Source organism: Camelus bactrianus, chromosome 14 (genome assembly GCF_048773025.1).
Source record: "Camelus bactrianus isolate YW-2024 breed Bactrian camel chromosome 14, ASM4877302v1, whole genome shotgun sequence".
NCBI lineage: Eukaryota > Metazoa > Chordata > Mammalia > Artiodactyla > Camelidae > Camelus > Camelus bactrianus.
Window position 1 is genome coordinate 19665025 of NC_133552.1, and position 25841 is coordinate 19690865.

General features: G+C 43.1%; 1 protein-coding gene across 8 annotated transcripts in view; it reads left to right on the forward strand.

Annotated features, from left to right (window-relative positions):
• ENOX1 (ecto-NOX disulfide-thiol exchanger 1) overlaps positions 1–25841 on the forward strand; it is a 512379-nt gene that overhangs the window by 455508 nt on the left and 31030 nt on the right. For all 8 annotated transcript variants that reach the window (XM_074378219.1, XM_074378216.1, XM_074378220.1 and 5 more), the window contains 2 exons: positions 3669–3725; positions 24277–24379. In XM_074378219.1, the coding sequence (XP_074234320.1) occupies positions 3669–3725; positions 24277–24379 (160 nt within the window). The remainder of the gene's footprint in view (positions 1–3668; positions 3726–24276; positions 24380–25841) is intronic.

The window sequence follows — 25841 nt, forward strand, 5'->3', positions numbered from 1 at the left end:
TAAAAATATATATATATATCTTCCCTCTGCATCAGGGCACTTATCGAACCAGGGTGAGCAATAAGCCTTTTATATGAAGTTTGTGAAGTCTGATTGTTTCATCCTGGCTTTCTTTGATGCTAAAGCGTGGCCTGACATTGATAAGTGGATTTGAAAGTATTGTCTTACAGCAGGTAAGACGGATCGCTTTGCAACTGAGTGAAATCTAAGCCCAATATCTACATGGGAGAAGCTGGGGGAGGGCTTGAAATGCCTTTTTCTCTCTGGCCTTCGCATGCTGCCCACATTGTAATGAATGGTATGTGGAAAGGGGAAAAAAATCACATACAGTAGCCCCAACCCTTTGGGGGTAATCAAATTTAGGTTATTTTATTTTATTTTATTTTTTACCCACAGTAGTATATGAGAAGGTTCTTTGTACAACACAAATAATTTCAGAAGTGATGCTTTTAAAAAAGTATGAAGTTGGTAGAGTATGACCCGAGTCAGCTGTGAATCAGTCACTTTTCAAGTAGTTGTAACTTTTTAATGGTTTGAGATCAGGGAAGTATCTTTCTAGTTACTTTCCCCTGAAAGTACGAGTGATTTGTGAGGGGAAAATGAAGATAGTTTGCTGAAAAGATAGTTTGAAAAGTGAATATGTTGGATAGTTTATAAGCTTTTTATAGCTTTGGAGGAAAAATCCTTTCTAAAACTAATCATTATCTTTATATGATTAAGATAGATTTAGTAACTTAGCCTGAGGCTGAATCTGTCTGATTGTGGATACATTAGATTGAACTAAAAAATCTAATGGCTAGATTCACAATGACCTACTATCCAAGAGACCTGAAGTCACTGTTCTTTCTTCTTTATGTTATTAAAAGGTTTTCAGCAAAGTGGAGCTGGTTTGGTCCACATTTGCTCCTGATCAGACAGACGTAGCTCCGAGCTTTGTTGTTTTATGTTGTCTCTCTCTGCCTCCTTGATTTACTGGGATGAGGAGGGGTGAATTTCTCTCCATAAATGACTCTAATCCTTTATTTTGATTTGAAGTCCAAACCCCAGTCATAAAAACAGATGCTAAATTTTGTAGAATGCATTGCTGCATTCTGCAGCAGGCTTTGGAAACGCATCACACTTCACTCTCTGTTACTTAAAAAAAAGTAAAAGATAAATGAGGACCACAAAGAAGATTCAGAACAACTAAAATCACTAAAGACCTGGGAAATACAACTGGAAAGGAAGCATTTCCTTTTCAAAAATCTGCTGTATTGAGAAGATGGCTCTTTTTCAAGCAAGGGCGCCAAGAATACTTTAATCTAAGAGGACCCACAGCAACCAAATGCATTTGGGTGCCGTTGGCACCACCAGGCTGTTTTCCTGAGAGCCCCTCACCTGGTGGTCCTGTCATCCTTGCAGAGATGCGCAGGCAGCGAACTCGTTTCCTTCTGTCTGCCTGTAGCTGCTGCCCACACAGACATGCATTTAGAAGCACACCTCTGCCTTTCTGGGCATTGCCCTACACGGCTTTCTTTGAACTTGTGTAGAGTAACTGTATGTATAAACACCTTTTCAGTGGCTGCACAGGTAAGGCCTAAGCAAACGGCGTCACTCCTGGAGATCTGGTTGGGCCTAAAGTCTTACTATTACATAGATACACACACACAGACATACACACACACACACCCTGAACTTGGAATTTTGCTCTTTAAAGTGACAGCCCCTTGATGGGAATCCTGAAAAGAAGGAACAGGTTGTACGAGGCAGAGCCTTACCAGTGGCAGCCCCCAGCCCAGGGAAGGCGGGCTCATTCCCTAAGCTCTCTGTTTGCTAAGATGCAGCCTCACCAGGCCCCGCTGCCTCCTGCCTTTCATCTCCTTCACGAAGGTGGTGGAAGCTACCCACACCTGAAGTCTGTGTCACAAGCCCAGGAATTGTCAGGCAAGATGCCAGCCCGTCCACATGGAGGAGAGGAGCAGCCCAGGAGAGAACGGGGGGGGGGGGGGGGGCGGCCGGCCTGCAGCCTCGGCCGTCAGGGGAGGAGGGGCCTGTGTGGATCTGGTGCACGAGAGCAGGGAGTGAGTCAAGACAAGTGGGTGGCCTGAAAAGCCGGGGCAGAGTGAGAGGACAACATAGGGCAGGATGATGGAATTTACTGAAACGGGAGGAGAGTGATGGGCATATCTGTGCTGGAAATATGTGAAGCTTTGAAATGGACATAGTCCCGTGTGTCTGCTGAGAAATAACAAAACCTTCTTCTGAGCTAACCCTGCTCTCAGCTCCCAGAAGCGCAAGTTACAAGGCGGAATGAGTGGAGAGGGTTGATGAAGAGGAAGAAGATGAGGAACACGTAGGATAAGAAAACCTTAAGACAGGAAAGCAGAGAGGGTTTTTTAAGTCCCTTTGTGCCTTCTAATGATGGACAGTCCTCCTCTCACAGTGGGGCACTTTTTCTCCCCGTGTCGGTCACACACTGCCCATGCTCCCTGCCCTTTGCTATGCGTGGGAACATCGGTGAAGGAGCCCTGAGGAACACTGGGCAGGACTTTTCTTTCTCAGGTGGGATGATATGGAAGTGAGCCATCATCTACTCCACTGGTCCACCACCGGCTGCCCCATACTCAGCTCCTTCCTTTGGCAAAGCCCCTCTCTTGGAGCAGAGAGTGTATGGCTCTCTTGCTGAGAGTCTGAGATTTTTACAAAAACCAAAGAAGCTTTCATTTTTAACACATACAAATAGCCCAGAAGCACCAACATTTGAGTCAAACACATTGGTGGTGTGCGTGCATTTATTTTCTTTCAAACTTTAAGTATTTATATCCCACCACGAATACTTTATTTTAGGCATAAAAAAGAGGATGCAGGAGATGCTGCTTCCTCAGTACAACAAGCCAGGAGGAAGTCCCAGCCAACAGGTGCGAGGCCTGCTCACCTCTGCCCTTGTTCTCTGTCTCCATGTGTCTGCTTTGAGTCAGCCTAGGATAAAATGCCAATTAAAGGTTTCCAGAAATCTCCACGTAACTGATTACTTCCTAAGCCTTCTGAGAGAGAGGGGAGAGAGAGGCATTTTCAAAAGTTCACTGTTAAAAATCTCACTTGAGAAATAGCTTTTCTTCTGATGCCTCAGTGACCCAAGGGATGTTTTCCCAATTCTTCCTCCCCCAACCCAAACATCAAATCATCTTGTCTTAGGCCTCCAGAAGCCATGTCAGTCATTCAAATAGGTTCTCAAGGAGGCCGCGTACAGTATCACCGTGGCATGTTAAAACCAGCGAAAATGCATCATTCATGAATAATCGTTAGTATCACATCATTGAGCTGGTGGCAACTTGCAAACACTGCAGGGTTTAAATTAACAGCAATACAATGAGGGAATGAAGCCATTTATTATTCTTAAGAACCAATTTTATACATTTTATGCCTATGGAACTACTTTCTAATCTTATTATTTAAAAAATAATGACCAAGGCCCATTTATTTCTTGCCAGCCGTCAAGTTTCATAAAATACTGGTCGCAAACTGGTTTCAGCAAGACTCATTAGAATTATGTGTTCCATCTGTTTTTTTCTCGTTGGAAGTTTTATAAAGTGCGACCTCAGAGAAATCAGGGTTAACAGGATAATATGCACTTAACAGACATACTTGCTTATTCATTTGGGTCTTTTTTTTTTTCTTAAAATTTGCAGTTGAAAGGTACCAAGGAACTGATCGAGACCAATGGCCACAGCCACGAGGACACAAACGTAGGTACCACGAACCTGGTATTTGCTCTTCTTGGTGTTGGTTGAATGCCCACGAGAATGTGGTCCTTTGTAACACAAAGGAAGTCAGAAGCCCCGTCTCTCAGTGACTTACTAAGATTCTTCTGTGTGGTTTGGCAATAAAATATGGTAGGTAGGTCCCGTAATTGTTAGCTCAGGTTACCAGGTGTCAGCGGACAAGGACTTGAGCCAGTCTCTACCACAGAATTTCTAGTCTCAATGAATTTGTTTGAGCCCTTTCTATTTTCAGAGCTAAAAACTGATGATGTGTTTGGAGGGAAAACAGGGTAATAAGTTGCATATTGCATACAGATTTATTGCGTTTGCCTGTCAAAGAAGATGGTAATGAAATGATTGATTGTTATGCTGGAGAGGTTTCAAAGCAAACCCTTTCTCCCAGGAAAGCCCTTGGAAGCATGTCTCTCTGTTCATGACCCAGAACTGTAAGTAACGTGTCGCATCTGTCTTCCTGATACAGCGTCTAACGGTACAAGGTCCCAGTTGGCACCCGGCTTCCTTTCTCGGTGTTCCTTGAATTGCCCAGCATTAGTCAAGGGTTCTCTTTGCCTTGGAAGCTCTTTAGGCTCAGGTGAAATAGTGTGCCTTGTAGGTCATTGTCTCTCCATATGTTTGATGGGGTTTTTTTTTTTGCTTTTTTAAAAATCTCTTTGATATCTGTATGTATTTGACTAGCCTCGTCACAGAAAGTGCTTACTAAGCAGCTCCTTTCACAGAACACAGACTCAGACATGGTAATGAATGCCTGATTAAGCTCGAGCTAGGAGAAATTACACATTTCATGTTCTCTCTTGTTTTAATTATATACAGCAGAGCGCCTGACACTCATAGTACCAAAAAATCCCTCTTAATAACTACTCTTCCTACCAAACAGATATTTAACATACGATGCGTATTGAGAACCTCCTGGGTACGTGGGCTCCACTGAGGGAGAGGGTGGCAACAAAGAAATGCAGGGCTTGCTGTCTGCCCTCAACGAACTTAGAACAAAAGGTTGATGAACTAAGGAACACGTGGGCAGGCAGTATATGAGATGTGATAAGTGTACAGGAAGCTGAGGCAGCTGTGACGTGATGAGCTTTGAAATCCGGACTTTGCTGCTTATTAACTGTGTCAGCTTGACAAGTCACTGAACCCCTCTGAGCTGCATTTTCCTTGTTCGTAAAATGGACTATGAAACCTACCTCCAAAACCTGATGTGATGTAATGAGCTAAGACACGTGCCAACCTTAAGGTGTTATTATTAGGGTTTCTTCGTGCTGGATAATCAAGAGTGGCTTCCCAGATCTGTGGGGTTTGGGTTTGGTTTTGAAAAACAGATAGGCTTGAGGAAGGAGAAAGCTCGAAATGGAAGCCGTTCATACAGAGCTCTGCAAGTAGAGTTTGTCTTCCCACTGCAACATTTCATGACCCCTATCCTTACCCTGAAACCCCTTTTCAGGATCCTGTCTTCTGGGGACACGTTGCTCGTTTCCAAAACTTTCCCATGCACCCCCATCAGAGTCAGTCCCTCTGTGCCTTCCAGGGAAGCTGCTGTCTAATCCAAAACATCAGACGCAGTGGCAGGTTGCCTCAATTTCCTGCTCAGTAAAATGAGTTTGACATTACCTCCCTTTCCTTCCTTAAGGCTTCCTGGGAGAGGCAGGTGAGGTAACTGTCGTGGAAGCGCTTTGTAATTGGGAGGTTCTAACTGCATGGGATGTTGTTAGGATTGCGGACTCATCTGCTGATGGGATTAAAGTCGATGGTACGTGTAAAGATAGGCCTGACACAGTATCTAGTCTGTCAGCTCTTTCTTGAGAAATATCAAAAGGCGTTTATTATTAAATGGAGAAATGTGGAAAGAGATCATCTTTAATATCTGTTCACCCTTCTAGAGGAAAGTTTTTAACATTTAAAATAAATAAATCTCTAGAGTCCATGATGTGTGCTTTGTAATCAATGCAAAGAAATGGCCATTGAGGGGTAGGGCTCAGGCTAAGAAGGAACCCCTTGCCCGGGGCTGGGTTGGCAAGACATTGTGGACCGATGAAGCCTGCTAGCCCTTGGCCGTCACCGCTGGGACCACTTTTCTCACTGAGCAGAGGGCCAGGCTAGTTTGTATACCCTGAAAAATTGCCCATTGTCTCCAAGGTTTCCCAGTTGTCTGAATTATTCACTCGTCCTTCTCTTTTCTGCCTGTAACGTTGTCTCCTTTGAGCAGTTCCCCTAGAACCTCCACTAGGTTGCGTGAAAGAGAGGAAACAAAAATTACTTATTTTGGCCGCACGGTAGGAGTGCTGGCATGGCAGAATACTTTCAGATCTTTTAAAATGTCTGAAACGAAGTCTGCATGTTATCTGAAGTTTCCACCAACCCTGTGGTGTTCAAAGGAGTGGAGGCTTTCAAGCCAGAGTGAGAGGGTTTGAATCCATTTTGACCATTGAGTAGCTGTGTGACCAGAGCAAGTGATTTGACCATTTTGTTTTATTTTTTACTGTTTTTAAAAATTTTTATAGAAGTGTAGTCAGTTACAATGTGTCAGTCTCTGGTGTAGCATAATGTCCCAGTCACGCATATATGTACATAGATTCATTTTCATATTCTTTTTCATTAAAGGTTATTACAAGATATTGAATATAGTTCTCTGTGCTATGCAGATGAAATTTTTTTTAATCTATTTTTATATATAATGTGTAACATTTGCAAATCTCAAACTCCCAAATTTATCCTTTCCCACTCCCTTTCCCCTCTGGTAACCATGATTGTTTACTATTTCTTTGAGTCTGTTTCTGTTTTGTAGATGAGTTCATTAAGTGTCCTCTTTTTTCTTTTTCTATTTCTTTTTTTAGATTCCACGTATGAGCGATCTCATATGGTATTTTTCTTTGTCTTTCTGGCTTACTTCACTTAGAATGACGATCTCCAGGTCCATCCATGTTGCTGCAAATGACATTGTTTTGTTCTTTTTTATTGCTGAGTAGTATTCCATTGTATAAATATACCACAACCTCTTTATCCAGTCATCTGTCGATGGACATTTAGGTGATTTGACCTTGTTGAACTTCACCCTCCTCATCCATAAGTGTACTAAGCGAAACCCATGTGCATGAGCACCTGGCCCAGAGTATGTCCTCACCAAGTACCAGCTCCCTCTTCATGCATCAGTATCAGAATTTCATACACAGGCAGAACTTGGACAGGATGCATTTTAATGCAGGTCATGAGGTTTAAAGCTGAGACGTTACTGACTGAGACATCCAGATTTCTTTCACTATAATTATTCACATTCAGGGGCAGGGATTTTGGTATTATCATTTACCAATAATAACTACACAGTGGGCTGGTGCTGGCTTAGCTGGGTATTCTTGTGAGAGTTAACAATTGCTTTCTTAGAACAACATATACTTCTATAAAAGGAAAAGGAAAAGGTTTGTGTGAAACTGGAAAATTACAGAAAAAAATATGAAAGTGGAGAAGAAGCAGCTAATATCTCATTGCTCAGAGAAAACCACTATCAATATTATATTTTAGTTCTTTCCAATCATAGGCAGGCAGGTGACTGGAGAGGAAAAAACCGATAAATAAATGAACAAATAAATATGATCATATTGCTTTCCATTTGGACCTTTTTGATATCTCATTATACCATGAGTATTTTTCTTGTCAACAAAAGTCCCTCAAAGGCATGGTTCTTTTTTTATTATTATTTTTATTTGGGGGGGGCAGGTAACTAGGTTTATTTATGTTCAGAGGAGGCACTGGGGATTGAACCCAGGACCTTGTGCATGCTGAGCATGTGCTCCACCAATTGAGCTACATCCTCCCCCAAACACATGGTTCTTAATGGCCGTATAACGTAAGTACGACATAACTGAGCCACATGCCTGTGTGTCAGGCATTGAGCTTCCCATTTTTTCAATATTATAAATAATACCACAATTAACACGCCCGTAAGTCTTGGTCTGCATTCATCCTCTTTGTTTCTAGGGGAGTCCATAGATGAATAGCCATGTCATGAAGTCTGGCAGGGAGCTTCAGACTTACCGCATCGTTTGGCATTCAGAGTGTGAGTGTGTGTGTGGTGGCTGCACACTTACCGTATCCCTTAGTCGCCCTGAAGGCATCCTCTCCAAGATGCGTTGAGTCCTGCAATTCACTAACTCTGTTGCCCGTTTAGGGTCAAAAGCCACACTTGTGGGATGATGGCTGCACCTAGGTCCAGGCGGTTACTAATGCTTTCTATTATGTTTACATTTTACTGAGCAGCAACAGTATCTGACCAATACCTTGCTTGGTAGTCTTGAGGTCCCCGAACAGAGGCACTCTTACAAAGCCCATCCTTGTCCCTCCCCATCCCGCCCGGTGCACAGGATCTTCTGCAAGCTCATGCCCATGAGAGAAGGTTTCTGAAAGCTAATCTAAAAATATCAGAGCCAGAAACTGAGATCAGCTGCGAAGGTCTTTTCTCCCAAGAAGACTGTACTTACGATTTGAAATAGGTTTTTCCTTGTATTTGGAACTGGATATATTCACGACAGTGGGGCAGGGCAGTCCAACCTTTTACGTGTACCTAAGTTTAAAACGAATCCTTATCACAGATCTTTTAGAGATTTCAGCTATTCAAGATCCAGTTTTCTATCCTAAAAAACATAACCATGATTTTTCATTTGCTCTCTGCCTCTGAGCTCTCTCTTAATCCCGAGGTCTAATGAATAACTAACCTGGTCATTACATGTAACAGATATCAAAATTTTTACTTAAAAAAAACTTTTAACATTTTAATTTAAAATTAAATTAACTGTTAATTTAATCCATTTATTGTCTATTTAACTTAATACCAGTCCTCACATTTTTATCTCTTTTGATGCAAAAATGAAAAAATTTTATGAAACCTTCTTCCCAGAGATATCACACCTATGATCCTGACTTGTGTCAGACTTGTGAGAAGGTGGAAGGGACGGGAGAGGATGTGAGAAGTGTAGGAGCAAGTAGGAGGAATCAAATAAAGTGGTAGCTTAAGCCTGCGATGTGTAGAACCATTTGGTGTAGAAGTCGTCCATGAATTCTCTCTCCTCCCTCCTTGTTTCTGCTGTAGGAAACCTGCTAGCCCTCCCACCACCATCCTCTGTTGGCACAGTTCGGGATCACACACTGGGGTTAGAGAAATCACTTGCAATCTGTAAAGAGGTTTAATTTGTGGCGCCTGAAGGTGACCACTGTCAAGGGAACGCCTTTCCCACCCAACAGTAAAACAAAAGCACAAAGGAGAAGATTTTTCAGTTTTTCACGTTGCCTCTGTAAGAAAGTAAATCCTCAAGTTGTCTCTAAGTGGGTCAGAGTAAAGATGTTGGAGTGAGCGGAAGGGCTCCTGTGTGAAGAACATCCTTCACGTTTAGCACCCGCCGCCGCAGAGGGCTGTCATTAACCAGGTGTTCTAATGACGTCCACGGCGGAACCCCTGTGAGCACTGAGTCCTTGGCCCACCTTCAGCATGTGCTTATCATCCTTCAGGCAGGTAAGCCCGAGAGAACATGCACACTGATGTATTAAACAAGGAGAGAGAGAAAAAGAAAAACCCCACAGGAAACTGGGACCATATTCTCAAAGGGCAAAGACAACTCAGGCTCTGTCCCTTCCTCCCGTAACAACTTCCTGCCTGCCCTTGGGGGCCCCGACCTTGAACTGGAAGAGGAGCAGACGAGACATCAGGGAAGACCTCAGCATCAGGGTCTGCCCCTCCCGTACTCCATCCCACCGGCTCTATCGGGGAACTTGAACCCGGCCCAGGGAGCATGCGCCTGGCAGACACCAGGTGTGAGACTGCAGATGCCACGGGTCTTCTAGCCCCTCGGTGTCCTTCTTCTCACCATCTCACTGCCTGAGTCTGTACAGAGTCCCCCAGGCTGTGTTCCAACACAGCCCGCCATCCCTTTTTGACTCAGTAAATCAACAAGTATTCATTGAGGGAGGCAGCAGAGGGGAGAGGTTAAAAAAAGATCTGGGTACCAGGTGGCCTGGTTTCAGCCCAGGTTCTGCCTTCTCCTGTCTGGGTGACCCTGAGCCACACATCGCACCCCTGCACCACCATTGTGTTCACTCCTAAAATGAACATAATGATCGCACCCACCTCACAGGGTTATTGTGACCGTTGCTTGGCAGTCTTGATGTGGTTGGTTAGTGCTGAGTATCATTAATACCCTAGCCGTCCACATGCTGGGTGCTGTGCTGGGTTCTGGAGATTAACTGGTGCCTAATATAGACGTGGTTCCTGCCCCACACGGAGCTGACTCTCTGTCGTGTGTCCCGCTCTTACCAAAACATGCTTGTCCTCTGTTTCATTCCATCAGGACTCACGCTCTGCCTTCAGGTCAATATCACGGTGGGAATAAGGGGCCTGAGATACCTGGTTGGCATGTTTCTAGAAACCCTCCAGAAACAAGACCTTTATTGGACAGATTGGGTGCGTGGAGACAAGAATCTGATGGGAGTGGGGTACCATGTGTAGGTGGAGGGGGGACTTTGAAGCCCCTAAAAAACTCAACTGGAAAATCACTTTGTCTTCCTTCAGGGAGGGATGGACCATGGCTAGATGCCGGAGGTCACCCTGCTCTGGAGATGTCTGAAATCAGGAAGAGGGGCTTTGCGTGGGTTGGTATTTCCTTTATCCTAGAATCTGACCTTTTGTTCCAGTCCCAGCTTCTGTAGCATTGCTTTTCACCTGCTGAGGCTTCCTTCCCCGCCTCTCTCCCCACCCCCTCCCCCCATGTAGCTGCTTTCTTCCAGCCAGTTTACTACGTTTTTTTCTGCTGTGAAACAGCTGTATGCGCCATTTGCTGTGAAACCCAGAATTCCACCTGAAAAACATCCACACACATCCCAACCCAGCCCCCTTGAAAAGGATTTGATGATCAGAGGCGACCCTGTTCCGACGCCCATTTCCCAGCACGTGCAGAGCCCCGAGGAGGATTCGAGAGGGCATGACTGTCAAAATGGGCCAAAGTTGACTTCAGGCTTAGTGCTTTTATTTCTAGTAAACATTCAGGAGAAGTTTCCTTACCAAGAGCCTCACGGCCAGCCAACCATGTGTTTCCACAGCTGGAGCAGCAGTGTGTTTCCACAGTGGGTCCTTCTTGTCAGGACAGAGGCTGGCAGGACCTGCTTGGCTATTAGGGGATTTGGAGAATGTAACAGGATTAGCGCATGTGTAATAAAACTGACAGGTTGGGCTTGGAGAAGTGAAAAGACCTTCTTACCCCAGGCCAGGTTAGAGAAAAACAGCCATGGAGACAAATGTCAGTGCTAAGCGAAGTGGTCTGACACAGATGTGACACCTACACAGCTAAAAGCAAGCTGTGAACGAAAGTCTTCCATTTTTTGAGGCTAAGATACTTCGTCCCCAAAGGTTAATGATAATTCAAGTGATATAGAAGCAAAGAACAATTATTTAGAAAGGAAGATTGGTAGCTTTTATATATCCAGTATACACACATACAAATGCAAATGCTCCTATCTTAAAGGAGCCGTTTTCTTTCTGTGGAAAATTAGGAAAATATAAAGAAAAAATAACCATCTGCAATCTCAACACTCAGAAATTAGTGTTTACGCCTCTTTGTGTTTCCTTCAGATTTGTCTATGGGCACGTACATACGTGCTCACCAAATTGACAGCGTATCGTGTGGGCAGTTTTACAGCCTACACTTTTTTCATCATAAATCATGAGCATTTCCCCATGTTATTAAATGTTTTCTTAATATGACTTTTAATGACTGCCTCATACGTCATGCCACAGATGTGCTGTAGTTTATTTAATCAGTCCCTGCTGTGGGACTTTAAAATGCTATTTGTTTTTGCCGTCACGGATAGTATGCAATGACTATTCTCTAGCAATGTATTAGTTAACTCATCCACCATTTCAGCACTTTTTAAGTGGGGGCGCTTTTCCACTTGACTGGGATTTAGGGATAGAGGGAGATCCACTGATTCTTTAAGAAGATTAAGGCTCAGTCCCTACACGGTAAGTGATGAGATAAACAACCAATAATAATGTCTGGAGTTACCCACAGAGAGAGGATACTGAGTTCTTCAACAGGAGAGGAACGTCACTGCATTCTAAGAGAAATAATCTGCAATAATCTGCATTCTAAGAGAAAGGCAGATTGTATACACTTCATACATAATTTAAAGGAACAATACTGAGGCATTTTATTGGGGTTTTTGTATCGTGAACTATGGGTCCATCTTCTGGGTGGTCTAGGGACCTGTTCTCTATATGGATCCCAGACCAAGGTCACTCCTACCCAAATGAGGCTTGTCTGCCCTCTCAAGAGAGATAAAGGACAAAATGAACTCTTATCTAAGCCCAAATAGGAAATTAACTTTTTAATTTCTAATATGACCAAGAAGATACATGTATGCTCCAAACCATCGACAAGAGGTGCGTACAGAAATACACAGACGTGACTGGAGTGCAGGCAATATCATTTCAAAGTCTGACAAACCTAGAGACTCCCTGTCTCCTGGGAGAGCTCAGCGCTGCCTGAGGTGCTGCTGCTGATCAAAATGGACCAGGAAGAAAGGTGAGGAGCATTTGTGATAAAAGGCCAGGGGCCCCGGAGGTGGACAGAAGCAGACGTTTGTTCCAGCGCCTCTGGAAGACGGTAGGGGAAAGTGGGGCACCTCCTCTACTCACACAGCTTCTGTTCCTGCTGACAGATCACCAGGATCAGTGATCTGAAAACAGCGGGGAACAAGGATTCACCAGTAGATGAACTTCCCCTCTTGTTAGTTCCATATATTCTGAACAGATTTCTGGGGTTTTGGTTTTTTTTTTTTTTTTTTTTTTTAAGAAAACCCTCTAAGCCTTGGCCTTCCTAGCCCTGAAATTGCCCTTGTAGGGGAGATTTGTGGCTGTGATGCTCAGCATCCCTGTCATTTTATGGTTATGTCAGTTTCCCCGTGAGATTTCAGAGTGCCTTTCTTTGTCTGGACAGTTTCCAGACTGTTCAGTGTATGCTGATGAGCTACTTCTGTGTATGAGACTTTCAGAATCTAATTTGCACAATTTCTTTCCATGCCAACTTTGAGAAAGATGCCTTGAAACTCTGAGAAAAGTCCCTAAGTGCGATCTGTCCGAAGCCCCCAAACCTATGTGGGTGTAATTCCCTGCTCCTCTCACCGTGTGTGCAAACACACTGATGCACATGCACATAAGTGTGTCTCATCGCTGTGAGTCTAGGGGTCACTCCCAGCCATTTCATGTAACAGCATTCAAGTGGGTCCCCTTGGTAAGAACAGAGTAACTATTGGCCTGGTTTTGGGAATAATTGCTTGACCTGATAATCCTGAATAAATGACTTTAAGTCAACAGGTTGATTTCAACCAGGTGCACCATTCATTAAAACTCTAATTAATTAGATGTTTTTACTGATAATTCAGCTTTCCTCCATCCATCATGTCATCCTGTTTGCCTGCAGTGCAAATCCCACTGTTGTTAAGCCCCACCTCAATTCCTCTTTCTTGGGGCCTTATCCTAAGATCAGCCCAAATCAATTACCATCTTCTCCATATTCCCTCAGTATTTATCATCATTGCAAACATTCTAAACAAGCCAGGCCTAGCTCTTCAACTCAGATGTAAGCACCTTAAGGGCAAGTAATGTACAGGTATGCCTTACAGAACCTAATACAGTGGTGAGCTTATGTAGGCGGGCACATTTGTAATACATTTATAACATTTATTGATGATTGAGTTGGTACAGAAATTCCGGTAGCCTCAGACAGCCCTGTGAATCTGACCTGATTAGGTGAGAAATGCAAACATTTCCTTCCATATATCATCTGCAGGTGATCTCAAAGATTAAGCCTGGTCCGCTGCTGTTCACTTTAAGATGTGTGCAGAAGTCTCACAGACAGTGAAAGTTAGAATTGAGGCTGTGGAGCTCACTTGCCCAACCTTCATATTTTGCAGATTTTCATTTGGTGTTAAAAGAGTTCTTGCCTACTGGTTTTGTGTCTGTGAGTCTTACATTCTCTAAGGCAGTATTTCTCAAACTTTGGTTAAGCGACAGAATCAAAAGGAGAGCTTCTTAAAACAGATTGCTGCCTCCCCCACCCCTGAGAGTTGGAGGCTGGGAAGGTTTGGGCTGAGGCCTGAGCATCTGTACTTGTAGTAAACTCCCAGTGCCATCAGCCTGTGGACCACACTTTGGGTAACCCCTGCCTACCGTCTGCTCCAGTCCAGGTTAGGTGCTACTGCGGGCTTCCACAGCCCCCAAGGCCAGCCCTTGTCATGGGTATATCACACTATATTTTAATATATTTTGCAAGCCTGTCCATCCTCTAGACTCTTACATTCTTTGAGAGCAGGAACCACCACATTCATCTTTGAATCTTGAACCATAGGATAGATGCTCAATAGACATGTGATGGATGAAAGAGTGGTGGAGGTTTGATACATTCTAACAAAATGATACAGAAGTGTCCAGAGGCTTTTAGTCTAAATGTTGAACTTTGCTGCGATTCAACCCCAAAAGGAAAATACACAGTTACAAAAAATTGCCAGACTTGGGTTCATGAGAACTCATAACCATTTGGAGAATACACAAAAGATAGGTGGACTCACAACATGCCGCTCCTAACGGTGTCCAGCCAAGTCCACCTGATGGCCACAGCAGCATTATGGGCACAGCACTGTGCGTTGGGAGACACATGTGACCACAGCCTAGCCAGTGCCCTCAAGGAGCACATGGGCCACTGTGGAAACAGCATATGCTGAAAAGGGAAATCACTGAAACTAGCTTCAGTCCTCTCAGTAAGGGTAGGATTTGTCCTGGGATTAGGGTCTCGAACAATGTTGAGAAGTTGCGATTCCCTGAGAAGTACCTTGGACAGAAGGCAGCATAGACTGATAGCTCCAGAGTCTGACTACCTGAGGCCCCATCTTATAGCCACTACTTTCTAGGTATGTGAGCTTAGGAAACTACTTAGTGTATTTGTGCCTCAATTTTATTATCTGTGAAATGGGAGTAATAGCAACACCAGCATCTGGCATCTACCAAGCACTTAGTGAGGGCTAACTATTACTAGTATTATCATCACTGCCATTATTCATTGTGTTTTTTAATTCAGAGGACCCCAAATTCTGCATCCATCATGCACCATGCATCAGCAGTCAGAGCACTTAGTTCCTGGAATATTTCTCATAGATGGAATATGCAAGAGGGCAGTGAGAAGAGGGAGTTGGATTTTGGTGCATTGGAAGGGGAGACTAATGTTTACTAAGATCTCACGGTATGGTTGGTAAACCTTGTGAAATTTGATTTTCCTTTAATAATAATTAAATGTTTCTCTTCGCCATTTATCAGATTGCATCCCATCTATTCTCATGACCTAATTTACCTCTGTAAAGGTCAAAAAAACTCTGAATTTTAATATTATCATTAGTAATGTAAACTCAGCAGGTGAAAATTATGATAGTGGGTGCTTTGTAGCTGAGAAAAATAAGAAGTGTCATGCTGAGAAATGGACTCAGCAAATAACTTGCCAAGAGCACCATAATACGATTAATCTTTACCAGCAATAGAGTCAGTATCACAGAAGATGAATCAAACTTACTAATTCTGGATGCACATACATACATTTAAAAGTATTTCACTTTAGTTTCTTCTGTTTGCTGCTCCATTTTTATTGGTTAAGGAGATTTTTCATGTCAGTACTTTTTCAAGCTATGAAGGGTATGGTCTTAACACAGATATAGTAGTACAAGTTGCATTGTTTTTGTGTATTGAAGAGAAACACACAACTGTTTTTGAGATCAAGTGTCTTATTTCGTTTGGTAACATCTACACTGGCATATGGTAAAACTAAAAGAAAATGCTACAACCGACACTTTAAATAATGAATGGAGTTAAAGGAATGCAAAAGAATTTTTTTCTCGTTTTTAGATTGTTTTCATTTAAAATATGGCTGTGACAAAACTATGCCAAAAGAAAGTCATCTGCTCACCAGCAGGAGACCACAGTTTAAGCTCAGTGTGAACTGTGACAGCCGTAATTAAATTATAATCCAGGCAGCAGTGATGCTCTTAGCGTTTAATGGGAAACATTCCAAAACTGAAGTTACTCTTTCTTATCAAGAGTTCTCTTATTAAAAGTATGTATGGGATAATCCTAGTTTTTCAAATAAGATTTAAGCAACAACAATATATACACATACATTCATGTATATATATTATCTATTATCTATTATAATATATATTATATATTATACATATATTATATATTATATGTTATATTATATGTATTATATATGTGTGTATATAAAATATGAAAGGTAAATATCTGAATGTTAATAGTGCTTGTATCTGCAGATCAGAATTCCAGTTACTTTTTATTTTATCTATATTTTATAAATTTTCTGCACTATAAATATACACATATTTATAAATATATATATTTGCAATGAGAAAACCAAGAAAGATTATTATGAAGAATTAAGGTGAACTAGGGAATTGTCTTAAAGGTTTAAAAGGAAAAGAAAGAAAAGGAAACAGATTATAAGCTTATGTTATGATCTCCCTAAAAAGTTTATATTTAAATTTGTACATATTGAAGGCACTGATAATAGATACAAACTCAAAATTACCTTTTGTACCTTCTTCAATCTAAAATGGTAAAGAAATTATTTTACTTTAAAATGATGCTGCAACATTTAGGGACCAAAAGTCTGTACAACACCCATAGTGATGGTGGTGTTTTTTTCACTCTGTCTTACACAGTCCTCATAGACTTCCGGTAAATCACTCTAGGCCAAGGGTGCCGACCAAATCCTGTTACTGTCAGTTGGTTTCACCGACAAAGTAAATCCATTTGATTTAATTCAACAGATATTACCAAGAGTCTACTGTTCATTCTTTCAGAAAATACTGGTTGCAGATTTGCTGTGTGCAGGGAACTGTGCTGGCAACTGAAGACACTGTCCCTGTGTAGAGAGATGACCGCGGGTAGAGCAGTCACCTCAAGTCCAGGCAGAGACACTCTGAGGGTGGCAGGGACAACAGGGGCTCCTGTCACCTGCAGGAGAGGGAGGGGGATGGAAGATGGGCTGGAGAGCGCCTCCCAGCCCAGATGCTGTCGTGGGCTCACAACCCCTATCTCCAGTGTTTCTAAAATATTGGAGCCAGTGCTTCTCCTTCGTCTTGTGACCTCTGATTCTTATTATTCTTATCATTATTCTGCTAGTTGTCCAGACTTCGTTTTAAATTGTTGTTTACCTCTTCTCTTTTCTCTGCTTCACGCACAGAGTCTGTCCATCCTTCCTTTAGAACAGCTTCCGTATCCCCTGCTTTTCTCTCTTTTCCCATTATCTCGGTGGTCCTGCCTTATTACCACATGGTTGGGGTGTGGCTGGAGCTCCCCTGGGTCCCCCGGCCCGAGCCTCCTCTCCTGCTCAGCCAGTCCTGCCCGTGGCCCACCCTTACCTTTGGAGTGCCACCTTGACCTCGGCTTTCCCCTGCATACATCTTCCAAACCCGGAGAGCATGCGCGCCGTATCTTCTTCGCCAGCCCTCGCATTCTGCCTTTGAAACCCTTCCTGGCTGCAAGGCCATGGTTACAAGTCACCCTTGTCCGACAGATAAGATGTCACCACTTCTAACAGAAGCAGAGAGCCGGGGTCCCATCCCTGCTAACAGCCTGCTCTTCAGCCAGGTCCCTGCTGGCTTTCTCCCTCCCTCCCCTTTGCGTCCATGACTCTGCCGGACCTCCCCGCCCCCAGCCACCCGCTCATGGGGGAGCAGGGGGCCCCTGCTGGGCTCCCGATACCCAGACTCGGAAGGGGATTCAGTCCCAGTGCTCAACAAGCAATTTTAAATTGACAAGGACCATAATAAGTGCCAGGAGGGCATTCAAGAGAGGCAGCCCAGCACAATGGTTAAGACTCTGGAGTGAGGGAGCACTGGTTCGAATCTCAAGTCTGCTTCTTACCGTGTGACCTTAGGCGAGTCCTTATCCTCTCCATCTTTCATTTCTTCGTCTGTAGTCCTGATCTCCTAGGGCCATTAGGAGGATTGAATGAATTCACCTTTGTAAAGTTCTAATTCTACTACCTGCACAGAGTAAGCACTCTATATTTTTACTAAATAAATATAATCAAGGAGGATCTAAAAAGAAAGGTACCAGGAGAAATGCCTTATGTGGCTATCTCTGGTAACTAAACCACACTGAATTTTCTCTTTCTTTAAAGGCCCTTTTTATGGCCGATAACCAGTTCTCACCTATTTTAATCTTTGTGATGAGAAATCCTGGAAAATCTTGGAGTCGTCTTAGGCCATTATGCACGCACGCTGGGTCCGAGTCCAGCAGCTGCGTCCAGTGCGGTGGCAACATCTCAGCGTGTGAAACGTGGTCGTGCCGTGACGCGGCACCGCCTCTTGGCTGAGGGCAGGAGCCTGCGTGTTTGCTTTCAAATGGTCTCCTCTGAGGCTCCCCTCTGCAGACCCTGGACAGCAAAGGCTTCTGAGGAAAGGGACAGGTGGGTGGGCAGCCCACCACCCTCAGGATTGGCAGCACCAAGCTTCAGCAGCCGGTAACATTACTGAGGCCTTGGGACTTCTGACCCGTAGACAAGTCCTGAGGTCCTGCTCACTCTTGGGGATTGATGCAGTCTTACCTCCCCTTGAACTGTAGGAAATTTTGAAGCTTCCTCAGTTACTCACCCCCATCAATCCTTTTCTCGAATATCCACTTTTTAATTGTTTTTTCTCCCTCTTCTTTCTTTTCTAATTCTTATTGGCATTGAAATCCAAGATAAATATATATTGCCTGTACTAAGCTGGCTGTGTTACTTTGAAGGGAAGCAATAAAGTTAAGGAGGTCATGGGAATAATGAACTAAAAATAATAAGGAAAGGATTATTTTATAATGCTGAGGAAGCTGGATTCTTGGTTCTTAGGAGCTTGGGTAGGTGGAAGGGAACAAAAACAAATCAACAAAGCACAATTCTAGCTCAGTAAATTACTCAAAAAGCTTTTCTAAATGGATGAATTACTTTGATCATTTTGCAAAGTAATTGACAAGGACTCTTCGAGGGGAAATTTCTGCCTTTAAGTAGCTCACCTTTAAGAAGTCTAAAAAAAACTCTGTGATATCTAGTTCCCAGTTATTGAAAACCTCTTCTTCCAGCCCTTTAAAGATCCTTTCTAAGTGTCACAGAAATGGAGTTAAAAGGTGCACTGAGAAAAGATTTATGAGATGTTGTTCATTCTCCTGCCAAATGCAGAATTGTTACTTATTGTGCATTGTCTAGTCTGCAGTGCTTTTTTAACTGTGTCAAATGAAAGGTGTTCTTGCCACTTCCCGTGGAGTACTATATCATAATCCTATTGATCTCACTATATGGAAACTCTTGATCCCCATCCTAATGTTTCCTTCCTAGTGTATACTTTGTCCACCATTAACGATTTGTCCTTAATAATCTCCTTCACTTCCCAACCCTGTCTACCCCTCCCCACACCCAGTGTGCAATCTCTAAGCATGTGGAACACCCTTTCTAGAACATCTAATAGGTACATAATTCTTCAGGGCATATTACATCTATCAGAGTAAAGGATTTGAATGTAATAAAAGATGGAGTCTACTAATATTCTGTTTCTAAAGATGAAACTTTCCCATTCTGAAAAGTTCCTTCTACCTTCCAGAGATTCAGGGTAGGAATGAGTAATAAGAACAGTGATGTTTTGAAGAATGGGGCAAAGTCTTTCTAACTTACGATCTAACATCCCAGTAAAATGTGTTCCCCAATTACTGAATAGGTAAGGTGGCACCTCCTAGGGAGAGAGTATGAAACTCTTAAGGCAGGACCAGGACTTAGACTTGAGCCATGGTTTTTGTACAGTTAGAGATGAAACATAAACTAGTTATGTCCTCTGATATCCTGGAAAGTGTGCTCCTTCTGGTCAGTTTGTCCCTTCTGCAATGGGTTGTTCTCCGAAAAGGTTTTAGCGAGTGTCCATCTGAGGATTTATCATGTGCGACCAGACAGCTGTCCTGGCTTCACTGGATTTATCCTCAGATGGATCTTGCAACCTGGTCATCCCCCGACAGGCGCCCACATGGCAGCCTGAACGTGCCATGGACTGTGTTACAGGAGAGGAACCCTGAGCTTGGGGGAGCCACCTCTTTTATATCAAGCAGTAAGCAAGCCCTTTCTTTGTCCCAGAAGGAGACATCAAGGTTGTGCGCTGCAAACACTAACCTGAGAAATGGGCCATTAAAGGGCTGTCCGGGCCTTGCTTCTAAGTGCAAAACCCTACTTTCTCTCAAGCATCTTGACAAGATGTCATAGAAACCTCAAGTTCAACATTTCCAAAACTGAATCTACATCATCTTCACTCACACTTGCTTCTTTCCTGTCTTCCTTTCCACTGAAGCGCTGGCCCATTCCCAACATTTTCCTTGTCCACCCAGTCACGAGATGGTTTTAGTTCTACCTCTTAAGTGTCTCTTAGGTTTCGCACTCTGCACGCCATTAACTTGGTTTTTGCCCTCATCATGAAAAGGTGAAAAATAGACCATTGCAGTGGGCTCCAACCTGGCATCCCTGCCTCCAGCACCCCTTGCCTCCAAACCAGTATCCCAAAATGCAGAACTGTTCATGTCACTCCTCTGCTGAACGCTCTTCATTTGTTAAGCCTTCCGGGTAAGAGCCAAGCTCCTTATTGTGATCCACCTGCTCCTCCAGCTTCATCTCCTGACATTTCCCGTAAGCTTTCTTACAGACTTTTTGTAAGAATTGCTTGCTGGCTCCTGGGTAAGCATGCACTTCTTGCTGCTTTGGACCCAGTATCCTTAAAAACTTCGCATTCCTTGGCATGTGGTAGGCATGTAATAGCTGTATGCAGCATAAATATTTATTGAGTAACAGGAAGTAAAACCAGGCTTAGCCTAAATGCAGCGAGGGTTTGGCCTGGGGAATTATCCAGCTCCACGTCTTCTCTCTGTATATTCTCTTTACCTTAACCAGTTATAATGCTGGAGCTCTTCTGACGAACCCTGGATGATAATTTAGATTTGAAGGCACTAAATGCAAACATGGAAAGAGGATCCAGATATTGCTTGTACCTGTTTTGTACTTTGTAGACAACCCTAAACTTGCAACCTGCTAATAATTATAATTCTCTTGTTAAATTAAACAACTCTACTAGAAATACAGACAAATCAAATGAACTTTACTTTTCTAAGGAAACCATGAATCATGAATCATTACAACACTCCTCTGCTTTTTTGTTATAGTGAGAAAAGGTGTAAAAAAAAAAAAAGCATAGCACACCAAGTAGCGTTCTAAAACCACTGTCCTGTCTTCTACTCCTTAAAACACATCCATATTAACTTTAAATTTTGTCTCTGGAAAAATGTGTGACAAAAGCATGCACCCATCTCATCAGCTCTGTGACTTTGTCAGCAAGAGTCTGAGCGTTTAATGCGTGCCCAAGGCAGGCTTAGGCTCTGGATGCTAACTCAGTAGTAACTCTTTGAGTGGTCACAAGTCGTATGATGCTGTAGACCCAGGTCTCTTGTTTATATGCTTGGACACACCTTTGACTGTACTGGAAATGGTAGTTCTCCTGCAGATTCTTGAGGCCAACTTATTAATATTCAACTGTAATTGGAGCCTGCCTGCTCAACTTCATTAGGTCCTGTGCCACTTCCCAGCAGAGCTCTTCTCCCTCCTGGAGGAGTCAAAAAAAAAAAAAAAAAAAAAAAAAAAAAAGCCGTATCTCCACCCTGGGCAGAACTCAGAACTCACAGTGGTACCCAAAGGCTGAAGCATCTGCCAAGCCTCAGGTCCTGCTAGACTATTTGTTGGAGCCTTGCAGAGAGGTGTGTCCACTCCACAGTCACTGGCGATGGCCACAGAGGAGCACACCATTTGTGGTCAGCAGAGCACAGGCTGCAATATTTAATCTCAAGAAATACTTCCACAGTAAAGATGCTTGAGATAATTTCTAGCTTCTTAAAATTGTTGAGGCTTCTTTTGTGCCCAAGTACATGATCAATCCTAGAAAATGTTCCATGTGCACTTGAAAAGAATGTATATCCTATTTTTGGGGGTTGTAATGCTCTGAAAATATCCACCAAGTCTAATTTTTCTGTTGTATCATTTAATTTCTCTGTTGCCTTATTTATTTTCTGTCTGGAAGATCTGTCTATTGATGTTAACTCAGTGTTATAATCTCCGACAATGATTGTATTCCCATCAGTTTCCCCCTTTATCTCTGTTAGTAATTGTTTTATGTACTTAGGGGCTCCTATATTGGGTGCATATATATTAACAAGTGTAATATCAGAAAAGTGGTCTTGGGGCTCCTAGCTTTCCCTCATTTACTCAACCTTAAAACATCATCAAAGCAATAGTCAGTGGGGAATATCTGGCCCCTTGTAGACTTGTTGATTCAGTAGCATCTGTTGAGACCTGTTCACAATCCCCTTTCTTTGTGACTCCAGCTTTGGGCATGGGGACGGGTCCTAGGCTGGTCTGCCCTTGCCATCCCTTGCTGGCTCCTGACATGCTGCCTCCCTTGGTGGTCCATTTCCCTCCATAAAGCCAGATTCTCAACTGTGAGATGGTCCCAGAACACCACTCAGTTTTGGCAGTTACAGTGGGCCTGTTGTCTGCTAAACTCTTCTCTGTAATTTCATTTGGCCCCAATTATCATCCAGGCTGTTAATAGATCACCCGTACTTGGAGATACTGTTTCCACTCAGCCCTGAGGTTCATTATTTATATTTTTCTTAAATGATAGTTATCATCCTAGTTAATATTTTTCCATCCTCTTTCCTCTAAAGCTCTTCTAACCCTTCAAACACATTCATGTTATTTTATCTCAGAAAGAATCTCCTCTTTATAAAATGTTCTATTCCCATCTTTGTAAACCTTTGGATTTATTGTTTTCAAGTTCTGGATTATATTTCTACAGCGTCTGGTTCCCAAGATCCCTTTTTGACGTAAGAGGTATAAGAGCATCTGTCATCTCTAATGACCTTTTAGTCTAACTGGCCGCAGACTTGCCTTGGACCGTTCCCTAAACCCTGTCTGCTCTCTGTCCTCACACGCACACTCCCGCCATCAGCCCTAGGCCTCAGCTGGTACCCTCTAGTCGACCACGATCTTCCGTCTTTTCTATCATCACATCACTGTGATGCTCTCATCCTTTACCTAAGCCATCTTCACCTCTCACTCAGTTTTCATCACTCACTCAGTCTTCAGCAGGTAAGTCTTACATTTACAGGAGCCTTCAAAATGCTCACCAGATACTACCACCTGCAGTTTTCCAGGAGAGCCGTTCTCCTTGGCGATTTCTAATTACCCCTAATTTACAAAGTAGTAGCTCATAGGTTAAGTTCAGCTCATAGATCTATTCTGATCGACAAGCACTGAGGGTTTTTTTTTTTTTTCTTCTTCTTTCTTTCTCAATTTGATTGCCTTTGGGTGGGGTTTGTGCTCTTTACATGTTCAACATGCTCCCAACAATTTCCTATATTCTTTTGTCTGGCCAACTTTGTTAATTTGTATTCACTAGCTAAATGTCTATCCTGTAACCAGTTCCAGTCCTTGTAACACCTGCCAGACCAGCCAAGTTGTCCTTCGTCCCTCCCTCCCTATCCTCTGTCCCTCTGACAGAGTCCTCATGATCTAATGGAAACAGTGTCCTTAACTCTTTGTCCCACATGCTGGTCTTTCTTTGAGATCTTGCAGTGAGAAATTTCCCTCCAACAGGACTCAACTATCCTGATGGTCCTACTGTCCCATTTATGCAGGTCTCTGATCATTCGATTGGATTTTGTATTGCATCATTCGCCATTCTGAGCCCTCATTTCAAGTCTGGGAGAACACGAGTTAAATCTTTTTATGTTTTTAAATTTAAAAGGCCATAGAAAGAACTGAAAATAGTCCCGCCTCAGTGTTTCACATATGGTCTTATTGTACAGTTCTTCATTTTTAGTTTCCAAAGAAAAGAATTTCCCAACCTTCACTTTATCTAGCTTTTGCAGTTGTGTATAAGGACATAGCCTTACTCAATGTAAACAGTCCTTGCAACAGTTCTATCTCACCTTCCCAAAAGGCCCTGCCTCCCCACACACTCACACAAATTACTCACAGAGTGTTAGAAATTAGTCCGTATGTGCTTTTCAGGAAAATTCTTCATATATGAAATAAAAACTTGTTAAAGTAGCTACAGTCAAATAGTTTTTGCTAAGAGTTTGATCAAGACATGGACCAAAATGTAAGATAATTTGCACACAATGTGCCACTTTTGCGAAGAGTTGCTCGTCTTGCTGGGAGCAGCAGCTGGGAGAATTAAGTTCTAGAATTACTTTTCTACTCTTGGGCAAATAGATCGAACGCTTACAAAAGTTGATCTTTAGTTATAAATGGAAGCGATGACCTCTTTTATAGAGTTTAAAAGACCTGGTGGCTTTTGTTGGAATTCACAGACTCTACATAAACACCTGTGTTTTTGTTTTTTAACTTTTTAGGAAATCAATGTGCTGACAGTCGCACTGGTCAACCAAGACCGAGAGAACAATATTGAGAAAAAAAGCCAAGGCTTAAAATCAGAGAAAGAAGCTCTGCTAATCGGTAAGGAAATTCTGTTTTCCTAATCTGCTCTCTCTTAGGTAATCATTCATCTAAACAGTGCTTAAGTAATTCACCTCCAACGTGTTAGTAATTTAAAGAGCTCTGCCTTCTGGTCAGAGGTAGGATGACCTTCATCAAGATTATATCACACACATGTCAAATCAGGGGCATATAAACCAGTGGGGGCTCTGCTCTTCTGTAACCATGGATGTGAGTTGGTTTATCCAACATAAAACTGAGTATAAGAAAAATAGGTTAACTTGTATCTTACATGTTACAAATTTGAATTTCAAAATATGGATGCATCGCTTCCAACTGAGGTCGGGTTGGGTTCAGTGCAAAAGTCCCACACCAAGCCAGACTGCCGGGCTCTGGAGAGGTCCTGAGGTCAGGCCCAAGGCCAGAGCCACCATGCTGATACAGGGCCATCAGAATACAGTGCTGGGCCAATCCAGGCTTCCCTACCTAAGTCTGGATCCATTTCTCCAAGATAAATAAAACGAGCTGGCTGCTAAGAAAGGGGAAGGAAGGGAGGGAAGGAGGAAGGAAGGAAGGAAGGAAGGAAGGAAGGAAGGAAGGAAGGAAGGAAGGAAGGAATGGAGAGAGGGAGGGAGGGAGGAAGGAAGGATGGGAGGATGGAAGGAAGGAAGGAAGGAAGGAAGGAAGGAAGGAAGTTGCTGTTCACCTAAAATTTATTCAGTTGCCCCACAAAATATACCTAGGTTGGCTTTCTCTTTGTTGGGACCCGAGAAAGCTCTAAATGTTCCCTTCTGGTGGTCAGCAGCAGCAGATCCAGAAGTGGTACTTAGTCTCATAAGGAAGAGTTCTTGATGAGGACAGGTTGGTACCATGCCTGGGACCCCAGCTTAGAAGCCTGTGTATTTAAGGCTGTCTCCAAAGTCCTCAAAACCAGAGGAGGAGGAGCCACCAGCCTCACTCCCTGATGCACAGCATTGATTCAAGCTGCACCTTGGCGCTGACCCCAGCATGAGGTTCCAAGTTTAGACTGGCTCCTCCATGGCACGCTTGAGAGTGAGGAATGAGGCCGCTGTACATGTGAGATAAACTGTTCTGTGGTTCGTTACCTGGCAGAGGTACCGCCTGGTGGCATCTTCTAAATACGGCGTGCACTCACCTCGGAATGACAGGCGCATCAGGTCCTGTAGAAGCTGGTGCAGGAGGAATTAAACGCAAAAAATAGTCCAGACTTCATCCATCATATATGGATTTTTCAACTACAGGGTTATTGAATATGACATCAACTTAGAGCTACTCCTCAGAAAACCAATTATTTTTTTTTTCTCTGTGATGATCTACGGCTGTACTAACGGGCCGTGCACAAGTTTCCTAGGACATGCTCATGTGCTGGCAGGTCCGGGAACCCAAAATGAACCCATATGTAGTTGGCAACTGGATTTTTCTTGTTTGGAAAATGTGTCAAACGCTGACAACTGCTTCTCCT